The sequence below is a fragment of the Salvia miltiorrhiza genome, chromosome 5, assembly GCF_028751815.1.
Source record: "Salvia miltiorrhiza cultivar Shanhuang (shh) chromosome 5, IMPLAD_Smil_shh, whole genome shotgun sequence".
In the NCBI taxonomy this organism is placed as follows: domain Eukaryota; kingdom Viridiplantae; phylum Streptophyta; class Magnoliopsida; order Lamiales; family Lamiaceae; genus Salvia; species Salvia miltiorrhiza.
In genome coordinates, this window is record NC_080391.1 from 4,139,942 (window position 1) to 4,155,452 (window position 15,511).

At 39.3% G+C, this 15,511-nt stretch overlaps 4 protein-coding genes across 7 annotated transcripts in view; 3 read left to right on the forward strand and 1 right to left on the reverse strand.

The window, feature by feature from the left end:
* The window catches only part of LOC130985259 (uncharacterized), a 920,555-nt gene that overhangs the window by 239,837 nt on the left and 665,207 nt on the right, over window positions 1-15,511 (forward strand). The gene's annotated exons all lie outside the window — the stretch shown is intronic.
* On the reverse strand, window positions 36-5,861 carry LOC130985235 (protein SCD5-like). 2 transcript variants are annotated; one of them, XM_057908079.1, is made up of 10 exons: window positions 5,281-5,861; window positions 4,555-4,598; window positions 4,195-4,303; window positions 4,018-4,102; window positions 3,146-3,561; window positions 2,463-2,754; window positions 2,084-2,363; window positions 1,324-1,488; window positions 653-1,084; window positions 36-564 (listed from the first exon to the last, which is right to left on the reverse strand). In XM_057908079.1, exons 1-10 carry the CDS (start codon window positions 5,465-5,467, stop codon window positions 193-195), a joined length of 2,382 nt encoding a protein of 793 aa, XP_057764062.1. In that variant the 5' UTR covers window positions 5,468-5,861; the 3' UTR covers window positions 36-192. The 2 variants fall into 2 exon arrangements, with proteins under 2 accessions (XP_057764062.1, XP_057764061.1); XM_057908078.1 differs by having other exon boundaries at window positions 3,041-3,561.
* LOC130985263 (carboxyl-terminal-processing peptidase 1, chloroplastic) lies at window positions 6,463-13,094 on the forward strand. Of its 2 annotated transcripts, none has more exons than XM_057908141.1 (12): window positions 6,463-6,904; window positions 6,985-7,104; window positions 7,968-8,105; window positions 8,724-8,828; window positions 8,915-9,083; window positions 9,249-9,325; window positions 9,980-10,024; window positions 10,547-10,630; window positions 11,272-11,310; window positions 11,396-11,458; window positions 12,449-12,578; window positions 12,666-13,094. In XM_057908141.1, the coding sequence occupies exons 1-12, from the start codon at window positions 6,506-6,508 to the stop codon at window positions 12,719-12,721; spliced, it is 1,425 nt and encodes a 474-aa protein (XP_057764124.1). In that variant the 5' UTR covers window positions 6,463-6,505; the 3' UTR covers window positions 12,722-13,094. The 2 variants fall into 2 exon arrangements, with proteins under 2 accessions (XP_057764124.1, XP_057764125.1); XM_057908142.1 differs by having other exon boundaries at window positions 6,884-6,904; window positions 7,924-8,105.
* On the forward strand, window positions 13,654-15,469 carry LOC130985302 (uncharacterized). The gene is made up of 4 exons (XM_057908211.1): window positions 13,654-13,788; window positions 13,977-14,606; window positions 14,733-14,856; window positions 14,945-15,469. The coding sequence occupies exons 1-4, from the start codon at window positions 13,716-13,718 to the stop codon at window positions 15,111-15,113; spliced, it is 996 nt and encodes a 331-aa protein (XP_057764194.1). The 5' UTR covers window positions 13,654-13,715; the 3' UTR covers window positions 15,114-15,469.

The following is a 15,511-nucleotide window of genomic DNA, read 5'->3' on the forward strand; positions in this document are numbered from 1 at the left end:
AAGAAAAGGTATGCAACTAAAAAAATGGAAGTGGGTAAAGAAAAAGAGAAGTCTTCTACTAACACAAAGTTAGCACTGGAGTTCCTACGTTACTACATCAACACAAGTGACAAGAAGTATGGCAGAATACAGCCTCTATAGGCACATAGGCTCAAATGCATTCCATTTGAAAGGCCACTTTTTTCTCGCACATTACATTCCCCTGAAAAACTGAGACTGCTGCTGCTGCTGCTGCTGCTGCTGCTGTTGCTGCTGTGCATAAAGCAGCTGCTGTTGCTGTGATTGATGCAGTTGGTGTTGTTGCCGTGCTTGAAGCTGCTGCAGTTCTTGCTGTGATGGCTGTCCCGGATTCTGCTGTTGCTGGTCGTGTGATACGCCTCTCTGAGACTGGTAGAAGTCAGGGTACCCCGGTTGCCCGTAGCTCTGTGATGGCTGCTGCTGTGCTTGTCTGAATCCACCTGATTGCTGGTGGTTTTGTCCATGGTAATTGTAGTACGAGCTGGCTGGAACAGCGGACATCGTTCTAGAATTGTGACCCTGAACCCACATAGCTGAGTTTTCGCTCTGAAAAACGCACACAATGGCAAGTCAGCTTCAAACAAGGGTGGCATTAAGAGTGTTTATATCTGCATGATTAGGAACTACAGCGTACCTGCTGAAGCGAGGCCAAGTTGTCCCTGTACTGTTCTCTTAAGGCATTATCATAGTTCAAATTCGTTCCAGATGGAGCAGGGGGTGTATTCACAGGGGTATTTGCGTTACTTCCGAAAGCACCATATCCGGCAGCGGACTGAGGCATACTACTGGCAGAAATATTGTTTTTATACTGAGGAATTAATGCTGCTGCTAGAGATTGATGGTACGAGCTGTTGCCTGCAAATGTTTGCTGATAAGCAGAAGGCAGGTATGTATAGCTCTGAGGTAAGAACGGGTAGCCAATCATGTTCGCATATGGTCCCAAAGCAACAGGGGGCTGAGGATATTGCGGTTGTACAAGGTGTGAAGGAGGAGGAGGAGGTCCTGTGGCGACGCTCGTCCCAGAAGGGCTTTCTTGAGCTGGCTGTGACAACGAGATCCTCAATGCCTGAAAAAGTCACAGTAACGAATTCAGCTGTAGAGATTTTGAAATACAAAAAAATCTTCTAAACCTCAGGACATAGTTTGTATAATAATTATAAAAGCAATTTTTAAACATATGAAGTCGTTATTTCAAACTGCACCAAAAGATGCTCATGAGTTTTTGCAGCAAACGGTTTACACCAAATCCCACATAAGAAAAGGCATTCCCACAGAATATCATAAATGATTAGTTCATACAAGTACCTCCGACATAGAAATCGCTGAACCGCCAATTGAAGCAAAAGAGTTTCCAAATTGGTCAGACACTGATTGGTTCACAGGGAAAGGAGAGTACCGGAGATCACTTTCTCTGGTGGGCTGAACATTAGCAGGGGTCAAAGTGCTTGGTACTGCATTTGAGTGTGATTGCTGTTGACAAAGAAATAAGCAACTATGTAATCGAAGATGATGCTTTATGTTTCAGTTTTGTACAATAAAATCTAACATAAAGCAAATTGCTAAGGTCCAATTGCATACTCGCACGTGAAGTCAACAAATTAGCAAAGTAACTGATATTGAAATGCAGCAATCTATTAAAGGGTAGAGTACATAAAGGGCTAGAGCAAAACAGGCAAGCCCCATAATTATAGGTGGTACTAATTACACACCACAACCTTCTAAGCACAGTTAAAAAATAGGTTTTACTAAAACCTATAATTCAGGATCAGGAACTTCAGCAGGCAGAGTACCAGCTCCAGTCATGGTAGAGCTGTACGATATTTTACTATATTAGTTAAAACAACACATGGAAAATCATTAACTCTCAATTTTATTACTATGAATAAGGGTTCTACCGCCTACCGCTTTCAGACAATGCCTAGAAAACAATACCAGAAATGGCTCAAGTAACTTTCATCTTTAGAAGGCATCTTAAACTTTCTACTTCAGGGAACCCACAACTGGAACACACAGCTCTCAGATAAAACCAACTCATTCCTTGAAGAGAAAGGGAAAGATATCTTACCATAGCATCCGAAAAAGGAGCTAGCTTTTGCATATGGGAACTCGTTTCATCAAAAGTGGCATTTATGTGTTGTGTGCCAGTGCCGTCAAAGTTAAAGCCAGGGTTGGAAGGGGGAAAACCAAATTGACTTCTATGGGCCCCTTCGGCATTTTCAGGCTTCAACTCTTCTTGTTTAGAAGCAGAAGATGGATCATAATCCCTTGAACTAGCACTGCTTCCATGGAACAAACCACCATCGGAAGCATCTCTCAGAGAATCGTCGAGATAATAATCAGTGCTTCTGTAATGGTAGAAGATGGAGACTTGAGTTAAAAATTAAAATGTGAGAAAAATAAAGTACAGAGAAACACTACATTGCTCAATATACTAAAGGCTATACCTAGAGTCCATGTGCTGAACAGATGGAATATCAGCTTCATTGTGTTTCTCTTCCACGTTAGTTTCTACAGGCTCAGATTTAACAATGCCAGAAGAAAGTACAGCACCCATGCCAAGTCCAAAACTACCAAAGCTCAAGTGTGAAAAATCTACATTTTGAATTCGCAAGCCATCCGGAATCTTCATAGAAGTTGTATTATCCCCTTCAGATGGCAATCCTCTATCGTCCTTTTCCACAGTAAGCTGTTGCAAGTTTTTGGAGACTCCTGACACTGAAGCACCAATATCTTCAACTGCAAGATCAAGACACGACTTAGATACTCAAGTATAGCCACTCATGAAAACAGAAAAGTAACATTAACTGGACCAGGTGAGTGAAAAATCAAATTGCATGATCAAGCGTTGTGCAAGAATCAGACTGCCACTTATTACTTTACCACCTCAACAACATACAGAAATGTTGGGATTGTTACAAAGCTCCCAAAGAAATTCCTATTGTGCAAAGTTCAACTCTAACTCGCTATATACCACAAGTAGCTGTGTTGTGATCTGTAGCTTAGTAATTGTAAAAACAGTCACCTTCATGGAAATCATGAGGAGCCTGATGATGAAACGAACCCATTTCTTTATACAAATCATCTTCATACAGAGATGCACCTCTGGAATCATCTTCCAAAAACTTACTACTTGAGATAGAATCAGATTCCACGGCATTTGCTCCAGATTTTTCAGTGTTATCATCTTCTTCCTCTACGCCTTGAACCTCTTCTGCCTCAGACTGCCGATTAAAACTGTCAGAAGGTGGTACCGGATGCTGCTCAGAGTCCACAGCATAGTATGGTGCAGATGACACTTGTGTAGCAGGTGGCTTCTCCATGGTAGGCCACTCTTCACTAATTGGGATATCCTGGGCTGAAGATGCATCCGGTGCATTTGATGTTTTATTCAGTGATCTGCCCATCTTTACAATGTCAGCCATGGAAACCTGTCCAGATGCCCCAACCCCAGCAGATTGATATCCAGAAGCTGGCTGTACTCCGGAAGGAGTAGTCTCGGTTGCACCAAGTGAGAACCCTTTATTTTCAGCAGTGGCACCATCACTGCAACATGCCATCCAGAAAAAGAAAAAACCTTAAGTCTGAAGGTGTATGAATGTAATCAAGTAAGCAACAACTAAATCAGAATTCACGTATACACTTTCTAAGTCAATAAGTGTAACACATTCACAGTAAACATAGAAGAAGATGAAGCACAGTACACCATGCATGCATTTGGATAAACCTGCTCACATCTCTGTGCAGAACAAGCCAAAAAAAAATCAAGCATTAATTGAAGGACATTGAAAGAGTGCTTACACACAAAAGAAAAAGGGGCTTGCATATAGCAGATAAAGAATAATAATAATAATAATAATAATAATAATAATAATAATAATAATAATAATAATAATAATAATAATAATAATAATAATAACCTGACTGCCAGCAACAGATCAATTTGTTAACTGCAACCTCAAATTAGAAAATAGAAATCCAAGAAGTTCAAGCAGGACAGACCTGGGGCCTGCAGATACTCTTCTGTTATTTCCTGAAATAGCACTTTCTTTCTTATACGTTGTCTTTCCAGGCAATGTAACAGACTCTGCAAATGAAGACAGAAAGGTATAAAAGATTTTGATCTCTGGAAGCTGAAATATATGTTCAAAGATCTTACTGAAAGGTTATGAAGAGTACCAGAAGAACTATGAGTTGGGCCACCACGGAAGCGATCAGCACCAGTCTTGCCAGTTCTACCAGGATTATTATTAGCACCACGAGACTTAGGTTCAGTAGTGTCTTTTCCCTGTGAGAACACAAAAGGAACATTATGTTACAGTCAGCAGTCTAAAGCTAAATCAAAACTAAAACGGGACAAACAGAAGCTAGAGAAGCGCCCCCTTCATAAGTTTCATTGTACCGATGAGCAAAGAACAAACAAAACTTAACAAACTTCCGCCCAATCTGAGCCACTTTATATGAGAGTGATTACTATATGAAAGAAGCCAGCTATGAAATAAACCCATGAAAAAATATGCATGGATGAGAATCACGCACCTCTTTTTTCTTTTCTCGTTTACTTTTCACCTCGCGGAAAGGATCTAGATAACAGCAAATACATCAGCTTAAATTTATAAATATTACTATTAACAAATCATTTAGGTTATTAATCTACAGCTGCAAACAACAAAAACTATCAAACCAAACATATTATGAGAAGTCAATATATTGGGTCAGAACTACAAACTAAAGCAGTACACAGTGACACCATCGTTAATCATTATATGCCTTCTTGAATACAAGACTTGGGACAGCATACAAATGTGCATTAAAACATGCAAGAGCATGACAGTCCAAATGCCGCCTGATGAGAAAAACAGAATTCAAACCCTACACTACACAGTACCAGACACTAAATTACTCAAGAAAGAGAACTTACAATTAACCTACTTCACGTAGGAAAATGATAAAAAGGAACTCGCCCTCAGCTATAAATTTTCCTTTGGAAAACAGATGTGCGTGACATGCCATTGTTGGGAAACAACACCACTACCAGAACATTTACTCCCCACCAAACAAGAAAACGCTTCTTGGAAGCTATACCCTTTTCTTTACAAGATTCTCAAGAAGTTATCAAGAAATGAGCAGAGAAAATACAATTCATTTTCAATCAAGACATGCGTATACTTTACTGTTGTGTGCGTGGGAAACCCATAAAATCAATCTAACACGAAAAGTATAATTAAAATCATTAGGGTTTTCAGTATTGATGGAAAGACAGACCTTGAGAGACAAGAAGATTGAAGGCGTCGTTAGGGTCCATATTGCATTCCTTGAGAGCGGCATAGATCTCCGCCTCCGTGCAGTTAACTATCTCCTTCAAGGTTTGAACCAACTTCCGCGCGCTGGCCGGAATGGATTGCTGGCCGCCAACATTGCCGGCGGCGCCCTTTCCCTTCCTCGCACTCATCCTCGCCTCAAACAGATCTAACACACTGCGTATCTCGCAAACGCAAAGCCAACGCTTTGCCTTACTCTCCCCTCTTCTATCACTGAGCTCTCTACTTTTCGTCTAAACTCAAAATTTAGATGACTTATATAGAAACCTCGATGACTCGATACATATATATATAGCTGTAGTAGCTCACTTCAAGCAAGAGGCGGAAAAAACACACAGTAATTGGTGTTTTCGGCTATATAAGTACAAGTATTAGGAATAGTAGAAGTAGAGAGAGAGAGAGAAAGAGAGCGGTTTTTGAAAATCAGCAGCTTCCGTTGCAAACCCTTCGCTGTTTCTCTCTCTGAAAACTTCTCTCTCTATACCGGTGATAATATCTCAAGTTCTTTCCTATTTTCTAAATTCTCGGATGTAATGTAATTTCCTAATTTGCTATTTTAACTACTTCATTAGGAATCTTTCAAAAAAAAAATTACTTCATTAGGAAAAGGTAGGTATTGCTATATTTTAAATTTCGATTGCGTTCATGTAAGACACATTTCCACTTGATCAATTAAACTAATCTTTTCAATTTTCGTTGGACAATTAAAATGATATAAGATTATTGCAAAATTAAATAATGGAAATAAATAATTCCGGTCGCTGAGGAGTAGAATTTTGGAAATATAATAAATTGAATAGCACATCATGGGATTTACCTACAATGCTTTAAATATTAAAATCGGCTTTTTTTGCTTTTTATTTATTTTTTCTTTTATTGATTTAAAGGATTCTATGCATTAATGGGCCGTCAATTTGGGCTAGTTTACTATCAACTAGCTGGGCCGGAGCTGTCTTGAAACTACTATGGGCCAAAAATTTAGTTGAGCCCACGATTGAAGAGTCAAGATTATGGCTAGCGAGTTAAGGAAAGTGACGTCAACGACTTTAGTTGTAACTGGAAAGTACTGTACATTTTGTAACGGCAGAACAATCCTGGATAATCAACCTCTTTTAGCGGTAATAAATTTAGCGGCATAAAGCAGCAGAAAGAGAAATATAGAGTGAGAGATGGTGAGGCTTCTACTCTGCAACTCCTCACTATCACCACTCTCCCCACCGCCGCCGCCGAAGCCAGCCTTCGTCACTCCTCCGATCGGAAAGTCTATCCCGACAAGGAAATCAGATTATTGGCAGAAAACTCCGTCAATTTCTCAGGCATTAAGTTCGACTCTGATCTCCTTAGCACTCTCCTTAGGGATTTTCTGCGCATCTCCTTCCCATTCAACCGCCCTAGAATCAGTTGCTCCGCAACAAGAGCTGATTTGCCGCGAATACGATGATTACGCGGATGACAAATCGACAGGGGAAGCGGTGACGAATGAAGAAATCGTGGAAGAGGCTTGGCAAATTGTGAACGATAGTTTTCTCGAGACGGGCAGGCAAAGCTGGTCTCCTGATTCGTGGCTTGTATGTGTAATTGTTAAGTCGCTGCAAAACGTTATCGTACTACGTTGCGATTGATTGAGCTTTATTTTGTTATGCTGTAGAAGAAGAAGGAAGATGTGTTAGGCCGCTCGATTCAGTCACGATCAAGAGCGCACGATATAGTTAGACGAATGTTGGCGAGCTTGGGAGACCCCTACACGCGTTTTCTCCCTCCCACTGATGTGATTATTTTCTTAACTTCGATTCCTTTATCTAATGAAAACTACGCTTCCTTATTACCATTTATCGTGTTTCCGTGAAAATATATCTTAAGTTTCTTCCCGTTCTTCTTTCCTGAGTTCTGAGTGCCTGCTTCTGTAAATGTAGAATTATTTTGCATACGACGCTGTGTTATTGTTTCTTGAGTTTTTTCTCTGCATCTCTTGGATGACAGTCTTTGCATGCTTCATGAATTGTTTTCTTGCATGAAGATCTTTTCAGTTATGGCACTTATCTTGTTTTCTTATATTTTCTTTTTAATTTTTCTACGGAATATGCAAGTAACCCCCAAAAGTAGGCACAAGATATTTTAAGCTGCTCTTTGAGTCTCTATTTACTTTGATTTCTCAGTCACCATACTAACAGGAACTTTATTATGTGTCAAGTAGGTTGTCCGAGGTCCGCTTGACTAAGGATAGTGATCTAACAATCACTATACTATGGTATTGGAATAATTAGGAAATAATAGATCATTCAAAATTTGAATGAGCAATTCATGACTCAGTCAAACTGCAAAATATATATTATGTTCAGATTAAATACTTGCCAAGTTATCTTCCTCTTCATTATGCTTGCGTCAATCTAGCCCTTTTTATAACTAAATTACTTTCCACCTCTGTTTTAACTTCTTATCAGATATTGAGTGGTCCCTTTTCTGTCAAAGGCTTCGTTCCTTTTATCCGATCGTTGTTGTGTATTTATTGCTAAAAAAGAAGTAATGTTGTTGTGAATTTGTTTTGTTGTACTTACATCAATACTGCTGTAACTTAAACAATTTTCAGTTTTCTTATTCCATGGCTTGTGTTGGTTCCGTCATGAACAAAAGTTCGCCAAGATGGCAAGGTATGATATGTCTGGAATTGGGATAAACCTGAGGGAAATTCCAGATGACAATGGAATGCCGAGATTGAGGGTGTTAGGGCTTCTTCTGGAGGGCCCTGCCCACTCTGCTGGCATTAGACAGGTAAGGCTGTCTTTTGCACACTAGCTTTTCCTCTTCGCAGTTCTGTTGATGTACATTATATTTTCAACAATGAACTTGTATATATAAGGTTTTTTCTTGGATAAATTTGATATTTTTCATGTGGAGAGTTTTACCATGCTCATTATTTAATCACTTCCATAGAAAGGCCTACAATATGCTTCCAGAGGATTTCCTATATCATATATTCGTTTTCCAAAGTTAAAAGTTGTGCCACTTGGAGCAACTTTGCAATTTTCTATTGACCCTCTCATTATGCCTATTTTTCAAGTTACCTCCTCATGTGATGCAGATCAGTTGACTATGATGATAATTATGGAATCCGCTTGAGCGTTCTTAAACATGACTTCTTCTTCATATTGACAAGTTAGTTAGTCTATAGCTGAAAGAGCTTCATTTTAAATGATTTGAAGCTTCTCATTTCCTCACTGATACTTTTCCATGAATAAGATGAAGTTTATGTTACATTATTCTGTGGATGATAGTTGTCATTAGTCAAACAATCAATTTATGGGCATAAAAAGATTACTCGTTTCTTTCCCTGGTTTCTAGTTCCATGTATGTTTATATATATTTGTTCCCTATCCAAACTTCTATTAGGGTGACGAGCTACTGGCTGTTAATGGGGTTGATGTGAAAGGAAAATCAGCATTTGAAGCATCATCAATGTTACAAGGACCCAGTGAAACATTTGTCGACGTCACGGTCAGTCAAGTGCACACAACATCGATTCATCAGTTTTGCTTGTTGTTCCTCCATGCTGATAAAGCTTGATCAACAATTATTGTTAGGTCAAGCATGGGAACTGTGGGTCTGTACAATCAGTAAAGGTGCAGAGGCAATCTGTTGCCAAGTCTCCAGTTTTTTACCGGTTGGAACAGGTTAAGAATGGGCCAAGTTCTGTTGGCTACGTTCGCCTTAAAGAGTTCAATGCATTGGCCAGGAAAGATTTGGTTACAGGTAGTTTTTGTACAAATGCAATCATCACTTTCAAAACTTATGTTTTTGTAAAAGAAATGCATGGTGTTGCACTGTTATTTCATCCTCTACAAACTTCAGAATTATTGGTTTGTTATTTGGAGTAAATTTTTGGTTTAGTTTACCATAACTTTGTTTTTTCTGTAGCAATGAGAAGACTTCAAGACATGGGTGCTTCTTACTTTGTCCTGGATCTTAGAGATAATCTTGGTGGACTAGTGCAGGTATATATCCATCTGTTAAAGATGCATTAGACCTTCAGTCTGATACTTCTTGATATACCTCTGTTCCTGCAAACTCCTTAACAAGGAATTACAAGGAATTGCCAAACTGGCAATTGCGTGGCCAACTGTGAACTACTTTTTACCAGGACTTCTTTCTAATATCATTTACTAACCATTTATCCTTCTCTCTTTTATATTGCTGCACTCTGGCTTCATATGTTTATGCTGGTGGAGGCATAGTATAGTTAGTTTTTGTTTCATTGACTGAGTCACTGAAGAAGCTAGGTTGAAACAGCAACTGAGAGAAAACCTTGAATGGCTGAAATGAGTACTTAATGCATGTTAGAGAAGTTTAGTCCGAATCCCAAAATATGACTTCCATTCCTGGAATGCATCAGTTTTTCTTGTTGTAGAAACCAAAACTTATGATTTGGCATTCCCCTCTATATGAGTATGACGTGAAAGGCTGTGTTCTATCTTCATTTTAGTGAAAGAAATAGATCAATTTAGCTAAATACACTTGTTAGATTAGCAATGAAAAGAGTGGCATGCCTACAAATATCCCAAGGAGCTCTGTTGTTTGTTAGTCAGTTAGTGTAATTAATATGTGTTAGTTTGCTCATTTTTTTTCTAATCGACGCTTAAATGGTGCAGGCTGGCATTGAAATTGCAAAACTTTTCCTAGACAAAGGGGAGACAGTAAGTCATTCTAGACAGTTTCGTATCTTATTAGTCAACAGTTTCTTATGTTGAAGCACAAGGTCCAATCAATTTTTCTTATGCGTTGAGTATGGAAATTATGTCTTCACTAAGTCAGAGTATCTGGACGGGGAGTATTACTGTATGATTAGTCTGCAATGTTTCTTTGTTGCATCTTTTACATGAATTAAGCATGTCAGGTGTAGCACTCTTTATCCTGTCTATTCCCTTCCTCTCATTTTCTATTTCTGGCCATTGTACTTTTTGGGCGGGGTTGGTGCGGCTAGAGGGAAGATCAGATATACTGGAAAGAGTTAAGTCAGTGTCACGTTACCATGTAGCATAACTATTGTGGGATTACCTTGCTCGTGGATTTATGGAAAGTAAGATGGTTCTTGTGGGGAAGAAAAAGGACGTCATTATTCTCTGTTTCTATATTCTTGTTCTGTGTGTAGACTATTTAGATGATCACATTGTCGTCTTCCTTGCTTTTATCTTTATTGGTTCTTTCTTTTTGTGCAGGTGACTTACACAGTTGGTAGGGATCCACAATCTGTGAAAAATATTGTTGCTGAAAGTTCGTCTTTATTTAGTGCGCCTGTTATTGTAAGAACAACTTGATATGACTGATGAATTCTCTAACGTACTTACAACTTGAAATATATCCATTTTGTGATGATGTGTTCTTAAGTTCATTTTACCCAACCATCCTGTGACAATTCAATTTCTTCTCATAGTTTTTGGGTAATTTCTAGTTTCATTTCAAAATTTCTCCTTCTCTAATGTGAATTTCATATTTCATTGTTTATATATCTCTTTATTCAGCCATATTATGTAGGAATTTTTATTATTAGGGGACAGCATTTGTAGAATTTTACTTAGTACAGCCTGTTTCCAAATCTTCTCTCGGAATCCTATTGAGATTTAGGCTGCATTTAATAAGTTATAATTTAGGCTATATATCAAGGTTCTTTCATTGAGACTGACCCCATGTCGAGTTCTGCATGCGGACTTTAAAACAAACTTAATAACATAAATGTCAAGCCTAGGTCTCATGCATTGGACAAAGCTTCCTGAGGATTGCATAAATAAAAAATATAGTCAATTTCTCACCCGGGGTTTTTGGTAACTTTACCACTGTTTTAAATTGTGAATGATATTAATATGTTTATGGTGGGTGCAGTATATCAACATTTATGGTTATTTCTGTTTGCATTTTTGTAACCTTCCGTCTCCTCTTCATGCAGGTCTTGGTGAATAAAAATACTGCCAGTGCAAGTGAAATTGTGAGGATTCAGATTTATGTCTGATTTATAGAGCACTACTGAATTACAATGTTGTTCTTATGATATGGCATGATTGGTCTTACAGGTGGCCACTGCACTTCACGATAACTGTAAAGCTGTGCTTGTGGGTGAAAGGACATATGGAAAGGTTAGAATCCAAATATTTTGTACTCTATAAATCTTGTAGATTATTTTGTTAATATATGTACTTTTAGATTATGCAAAAAATTGGGCTCAAATGCTCGCTTCCTTTGTTACAACTATTAACTTCCAGGACATAATTGGAGGATCTATGAGGAGTAAGGGAATAAAAATTAGAGTAGATTACAATCTTTTAACAGATACTAATTGTGCAATCTGTTCCTTTTCTTCACAAAAAGATTTATTGAGCACGTGTAGGATATTCCGTCTATATAAAGAGGCCCCACATCTGGTCGTACATTTAGAACAGTGGTTATTTATCTTTGGAAATTACATGAATCTCCAAACCTGCCAATAGTCACCAATTACACAGGATGCATGCTGTTTTATGGTGCTTCCAACAAACTACATGAGGAGCACATGCTGAGCTTTTTGGTCAAATTAATTAGGCTAAGTGAGCTGCCACATTAGCTAACAAAAGAAGATAGAAGAATGTAGCGAAGATGCTGGTTAATTCTGGGAATTTTAACATCATAGGCTGGGGGTGACGAATAAAAATTATCGGTTGTTTATGTTGATTGAAAAGCAACAGGAGAGGAGGGTTAATTTGTTGACGCCTTCACTGCAGAATAAATTTTTGTAAACTTCATTTCCCGATTTCTCTGTTAATAGTTTGTTTCTTGCATTTTGAGATAGAATCTTTGTTAGCTTATGACTTTTCATACTCTCATATGGGCCTTTCATATAATCTAGACTCTTCACTCTCAGAAAGTTCAAGAAATCCTGTGTCGTTAAGAACAGCCCTTCTCCTTTGGTTCTTGCCTTGGCTTTCTCATGGGAAGCCCAGGTTTAGGGTGTTGGCTATCAAATAATTTACTTTATCTGACCAATATGCATATTATTTTCCAAGTTCCCTAATCCTTCACTGTGGGAGATCAGGGGTTCTACCTAGTCTTCTTGCTAAATGTAGTTATGTGTCGCTGACTTTAATTTGCAGGGACTAATCCAATCTGTTTTTGAGCTCAACGATGGGTCTGGCGTGGTGGTAACCGTTGGGAAGTATGTCACACCAAATCATATGGACATTAATGGCAATGGAGTTGATCCTGATTTTCGTAACTTTCCTGGTTAGAGACTTTGGAACATTCTTTTTTTTTTGTTGTTGAAAAAATTAATGGCAAATGGCTTAAATCTGAGTGGATGTCTTACTACAGCTTGGAATGAAGTCGCGAGATACCTGTCTGCTTGCCACAAACCACAAGAAGGATGAGGGGATTTTATTTTCTTGTATTCAGCTCTCAATCATATCCACCACTTCAGCTCACGAGGAGATTCTAATCTGTCATCCGGAAAAAGAGGGAAAGAGAGATGACTCTTCGTTCTACGTTTGGACGCCATGGAAGACTCATGGCTGATGCACATTCTTGCTCTTAAATTCTTGAGCTGCGGTAGCGAATATCAAGATCAATGGGTGCTAACTTATGCCCAGCTTTTCAATTTTGTTAAATACATATACCACAGTGACAGGACAGAACTAATTTCTCAACCAGTTGAAGAACCTCATGGTTGAGTCAGAGATTTGTTCTTGAATATGTACAGTATTTGTTACTAAATTACCCAATCATCACTGAATTGTTTAACTATTTCTGGGTTTTATTTCAATCATTCTTTACACCCCTCATTTTCATGGACTTGTGCTGTTGCAGGAATTTCTTGGTTACCCATGGCTGGGGCAAAGAACGAAAATTCCAACCCCAGATATTGCTAAAGTAATTGTGGTTAAGCTGTTTACTAATCATTTAGATTAACATAGGACGACAATCAGCATAAAGACATGTGTCGGTCAGTGAATACAGTTGATGCCTTTTCAGAGACCATGAGATGTGATACTCAGAATAATATCTAATATCTGTCTTGTTTCCTCACCTTTATCTTTTTTAGTGTACTATGTAACAGTTGAGAGAGAGAGAGAGAGAGGGATTTTAGTTAGATATACACTAGAAATAGATCCCAACACTTTTACCTTTTTCAACTCCATGCAACTTTTGTTTTTGCTACTGAGGGGTACCTCCTCTTGCTTGAAGCTTCCAACAAACCAATGCCTCCTCCCTTAAGTTTTCTTTTATTCCCCAACACAAAGCTCTCTTTTCTCTCTTGTATGCAAGAAACCTCTGATTCTTCATGCCTCTTCTATATAAACTGGAGGCAGAGGATCACACCAATCCTCTTGCTCAACAAAATCGGATTCATCCCTGCTCAACACTATGGCCACATTCATGGAAACAAGAATACTTGCCAATGCCATGTTTCTTGTCCTCTGTGTTTTTGTCATCTCAGGTGATTTTGCACTTTCTTACCTCCCATCTCTCATCATGTCTTTCAGTTTCCATCATTTGCAGTGAGAAATGCATGAATATTTGGAGCAACAGCCTAAATTCTGGTTAATTTGGAACCAAAGCAGAGTGGAGCAGCATAAAATCAAGAAACCATAGCATTTAAATGCAGCCTTTTTGTTTTTGCTTCAGATGCAAGCATTGCAGAAAACCAAGAAGGCAGAAACCTAGACTACCAAGAAGACGAATCCTTCTTTCCACCTCTCACGGTAGCCACGGAGAGAGACAACACTCAAGGGAATATTCCTATCGTGAATCCAACAACACCAGGTACGACTCCAATCATTACCCCAACCAGCCCATCCCCACCACTCACCGCCGGAGGAATAGGACCGATTCCGACCACTCCGACAGGACCGACCCCGATTTTTCCGGTAGGACCAACTCCGACCGTTCCGACAGGACCGACTCCGACTTTCCCGGTTGGATCGACCCCGACCGGTCCGACAGGTCCGATGCCAAGTGCTCCGACGGGGCTAACGCCGACCGCTCCGGCAACGTCCGGCGGCTCTACAACATCCGGTGGTTCGTGGTGCATTGCCAATCCCTCTGCTTCCCAGACTGCTCTACAGGTAGCTCTGGACTACGCTTGTGGGTATGGTGGAACAGATTGTTCAGCACTTCAACAGGGTGGGAGTTGCTATGACCCAAACACAGTTCATGACCACGCCTCTTACGCCTTCAACAACTACTACCAGAAAAACCCAGCTCCTACCAGCTGTGTTTTTGGAGGAGCAGCACAGCTCACAAATACTGATCCAAGTAAGACACACAATCATTCTGCTTAGGCTTTCTTTCATAAACGCAGAAATTCCATGTTTATAAGGATTCTAATCTTAACAACTCACTAACTGAAAGTTTCCTTTCTTGTTCATGTTGGTGATCCAGGTCATGGGAGCTGCAGATTTGCATCGTCGTCCAGCACTCCAACAACACCACCAACACCAACTGGGGCGACCCCTACAATTCCAATGACACCAATGACGCCAACAGTTCCTATGACACCACCCAGGTAGAGTTTTTACCTATGTCAATGAACTCAATTATCAGTCACCAAAGGCAAAATATTGATATATTCATACATATATATCCCATTGCAGCACAACTATGCCGGGAGGAAATGGTGGTTTAGACCCAACAGGAGGCAATGATTATGGTTCTGAACCAACGGGAACCCCCAGTCCAGCAGGAACCTTATCAGCCAACCTAGTGCTGTTCATCTCCACGAACTGTCTCATGTTATTAATCACAGTAGCCAACCATTTCTAGACAAGCTGAGATCAAATTGGTTACCATCTCCCATATGAGATGGCAATCACTTGGAAGCTTCAAAGATATACAAAATTTTGGGGCGGAGGGGAATTACGTTATACAAATCTCAAGGTCTTAGCCTCATGGTTATTAGTTCTATGCTCTCAGATAGAGTAGGAAGCAAAGAGGGGTAGAAACCATGTCGCTCGAGTCCTAGATAGTTAGCTATATTTCTACAGTTAATAACCTTTCTATACAAAGAATACATGCTTTAGGTTAGTTTTAGTGAAACCATGTGTAATACATTCAGATCCTACGAGTGACCAGGGAGGATTAATAATCTATATTCATCAATAGCTCTTTTTATGCTGACAGTATGATTTTTCATAAATCGTCATGTTAAATCCATGACAAAC

Excerpts from the sequence above, each read along its gene's own strand:
- LOC130985235 (XM_057908078.1), bottom strand. The coding sequence starts at position 5,467 with ATGAGTGCGAGGAAGGGAAAGGGCGCCGCCGGCAATGTTGGCGGCCAG. Across the intron at positions 4,599-5,280 it reads CAATCTTCTTGTCTCTCAAG|ATCCTTTCCGCGAGGTGAAA; the intron begins GTCTGTCTTTCC and ends GCTGTTATCTAG. Across the intron at positions 3,562-4,017 it reads AGAGTATCTGCAGGCCCCAG|TGATGGTGCCACTGCTGAAA; the intron begins GTCTGTCCTGCT and ends GGCATGTTGCAG.
- LOC130985263 (XM_057908141.1), top strand. The coding sequence starts at position 6,506 with ATGGTGAGGCTTCTACTCTGCAACTCCTCACTATCACCACTCTCCCCA. Across the intron at positions 6,905-6,984 it reads GGTCTCCTGATTCGTGGCTT|AAGAAGAAGGAAGATGTGTT; the intron begins GTATGTGTAATT and ends GTTATGCTGTAG. Across the intron at positions 11,311-11,395 it reads CTGCCAGTGCAAGTGAAATT|GTGGCCACTGCACTTCACGA; the intron begins GTGAGGATTCAG and ends TTGGTCTTACAG.
- LOC130985302 (XM_057908211.1), top strand. The coding sequence starts at position 13,716 with ATGGCCACATTCATGGAAACAAGAATACTTGCCAATGCCATGTTTCTT. Across the intron at positions 13,789-13,976 it reads CTGTGTTTTTGTCATCTCAG|ATGCAAGCATTGCAGAAAAC; the intron begins GTGATTTTGCAC and ends TTTTTGCTTCAG. Across the intron at positions 14,607-14,732 it reads GCTCACAAATACTGATCCAA|GTCATGGGAGCTGCAGATTT; the intron begins GTAAGACACACA and ends TTGGTGATCCAG.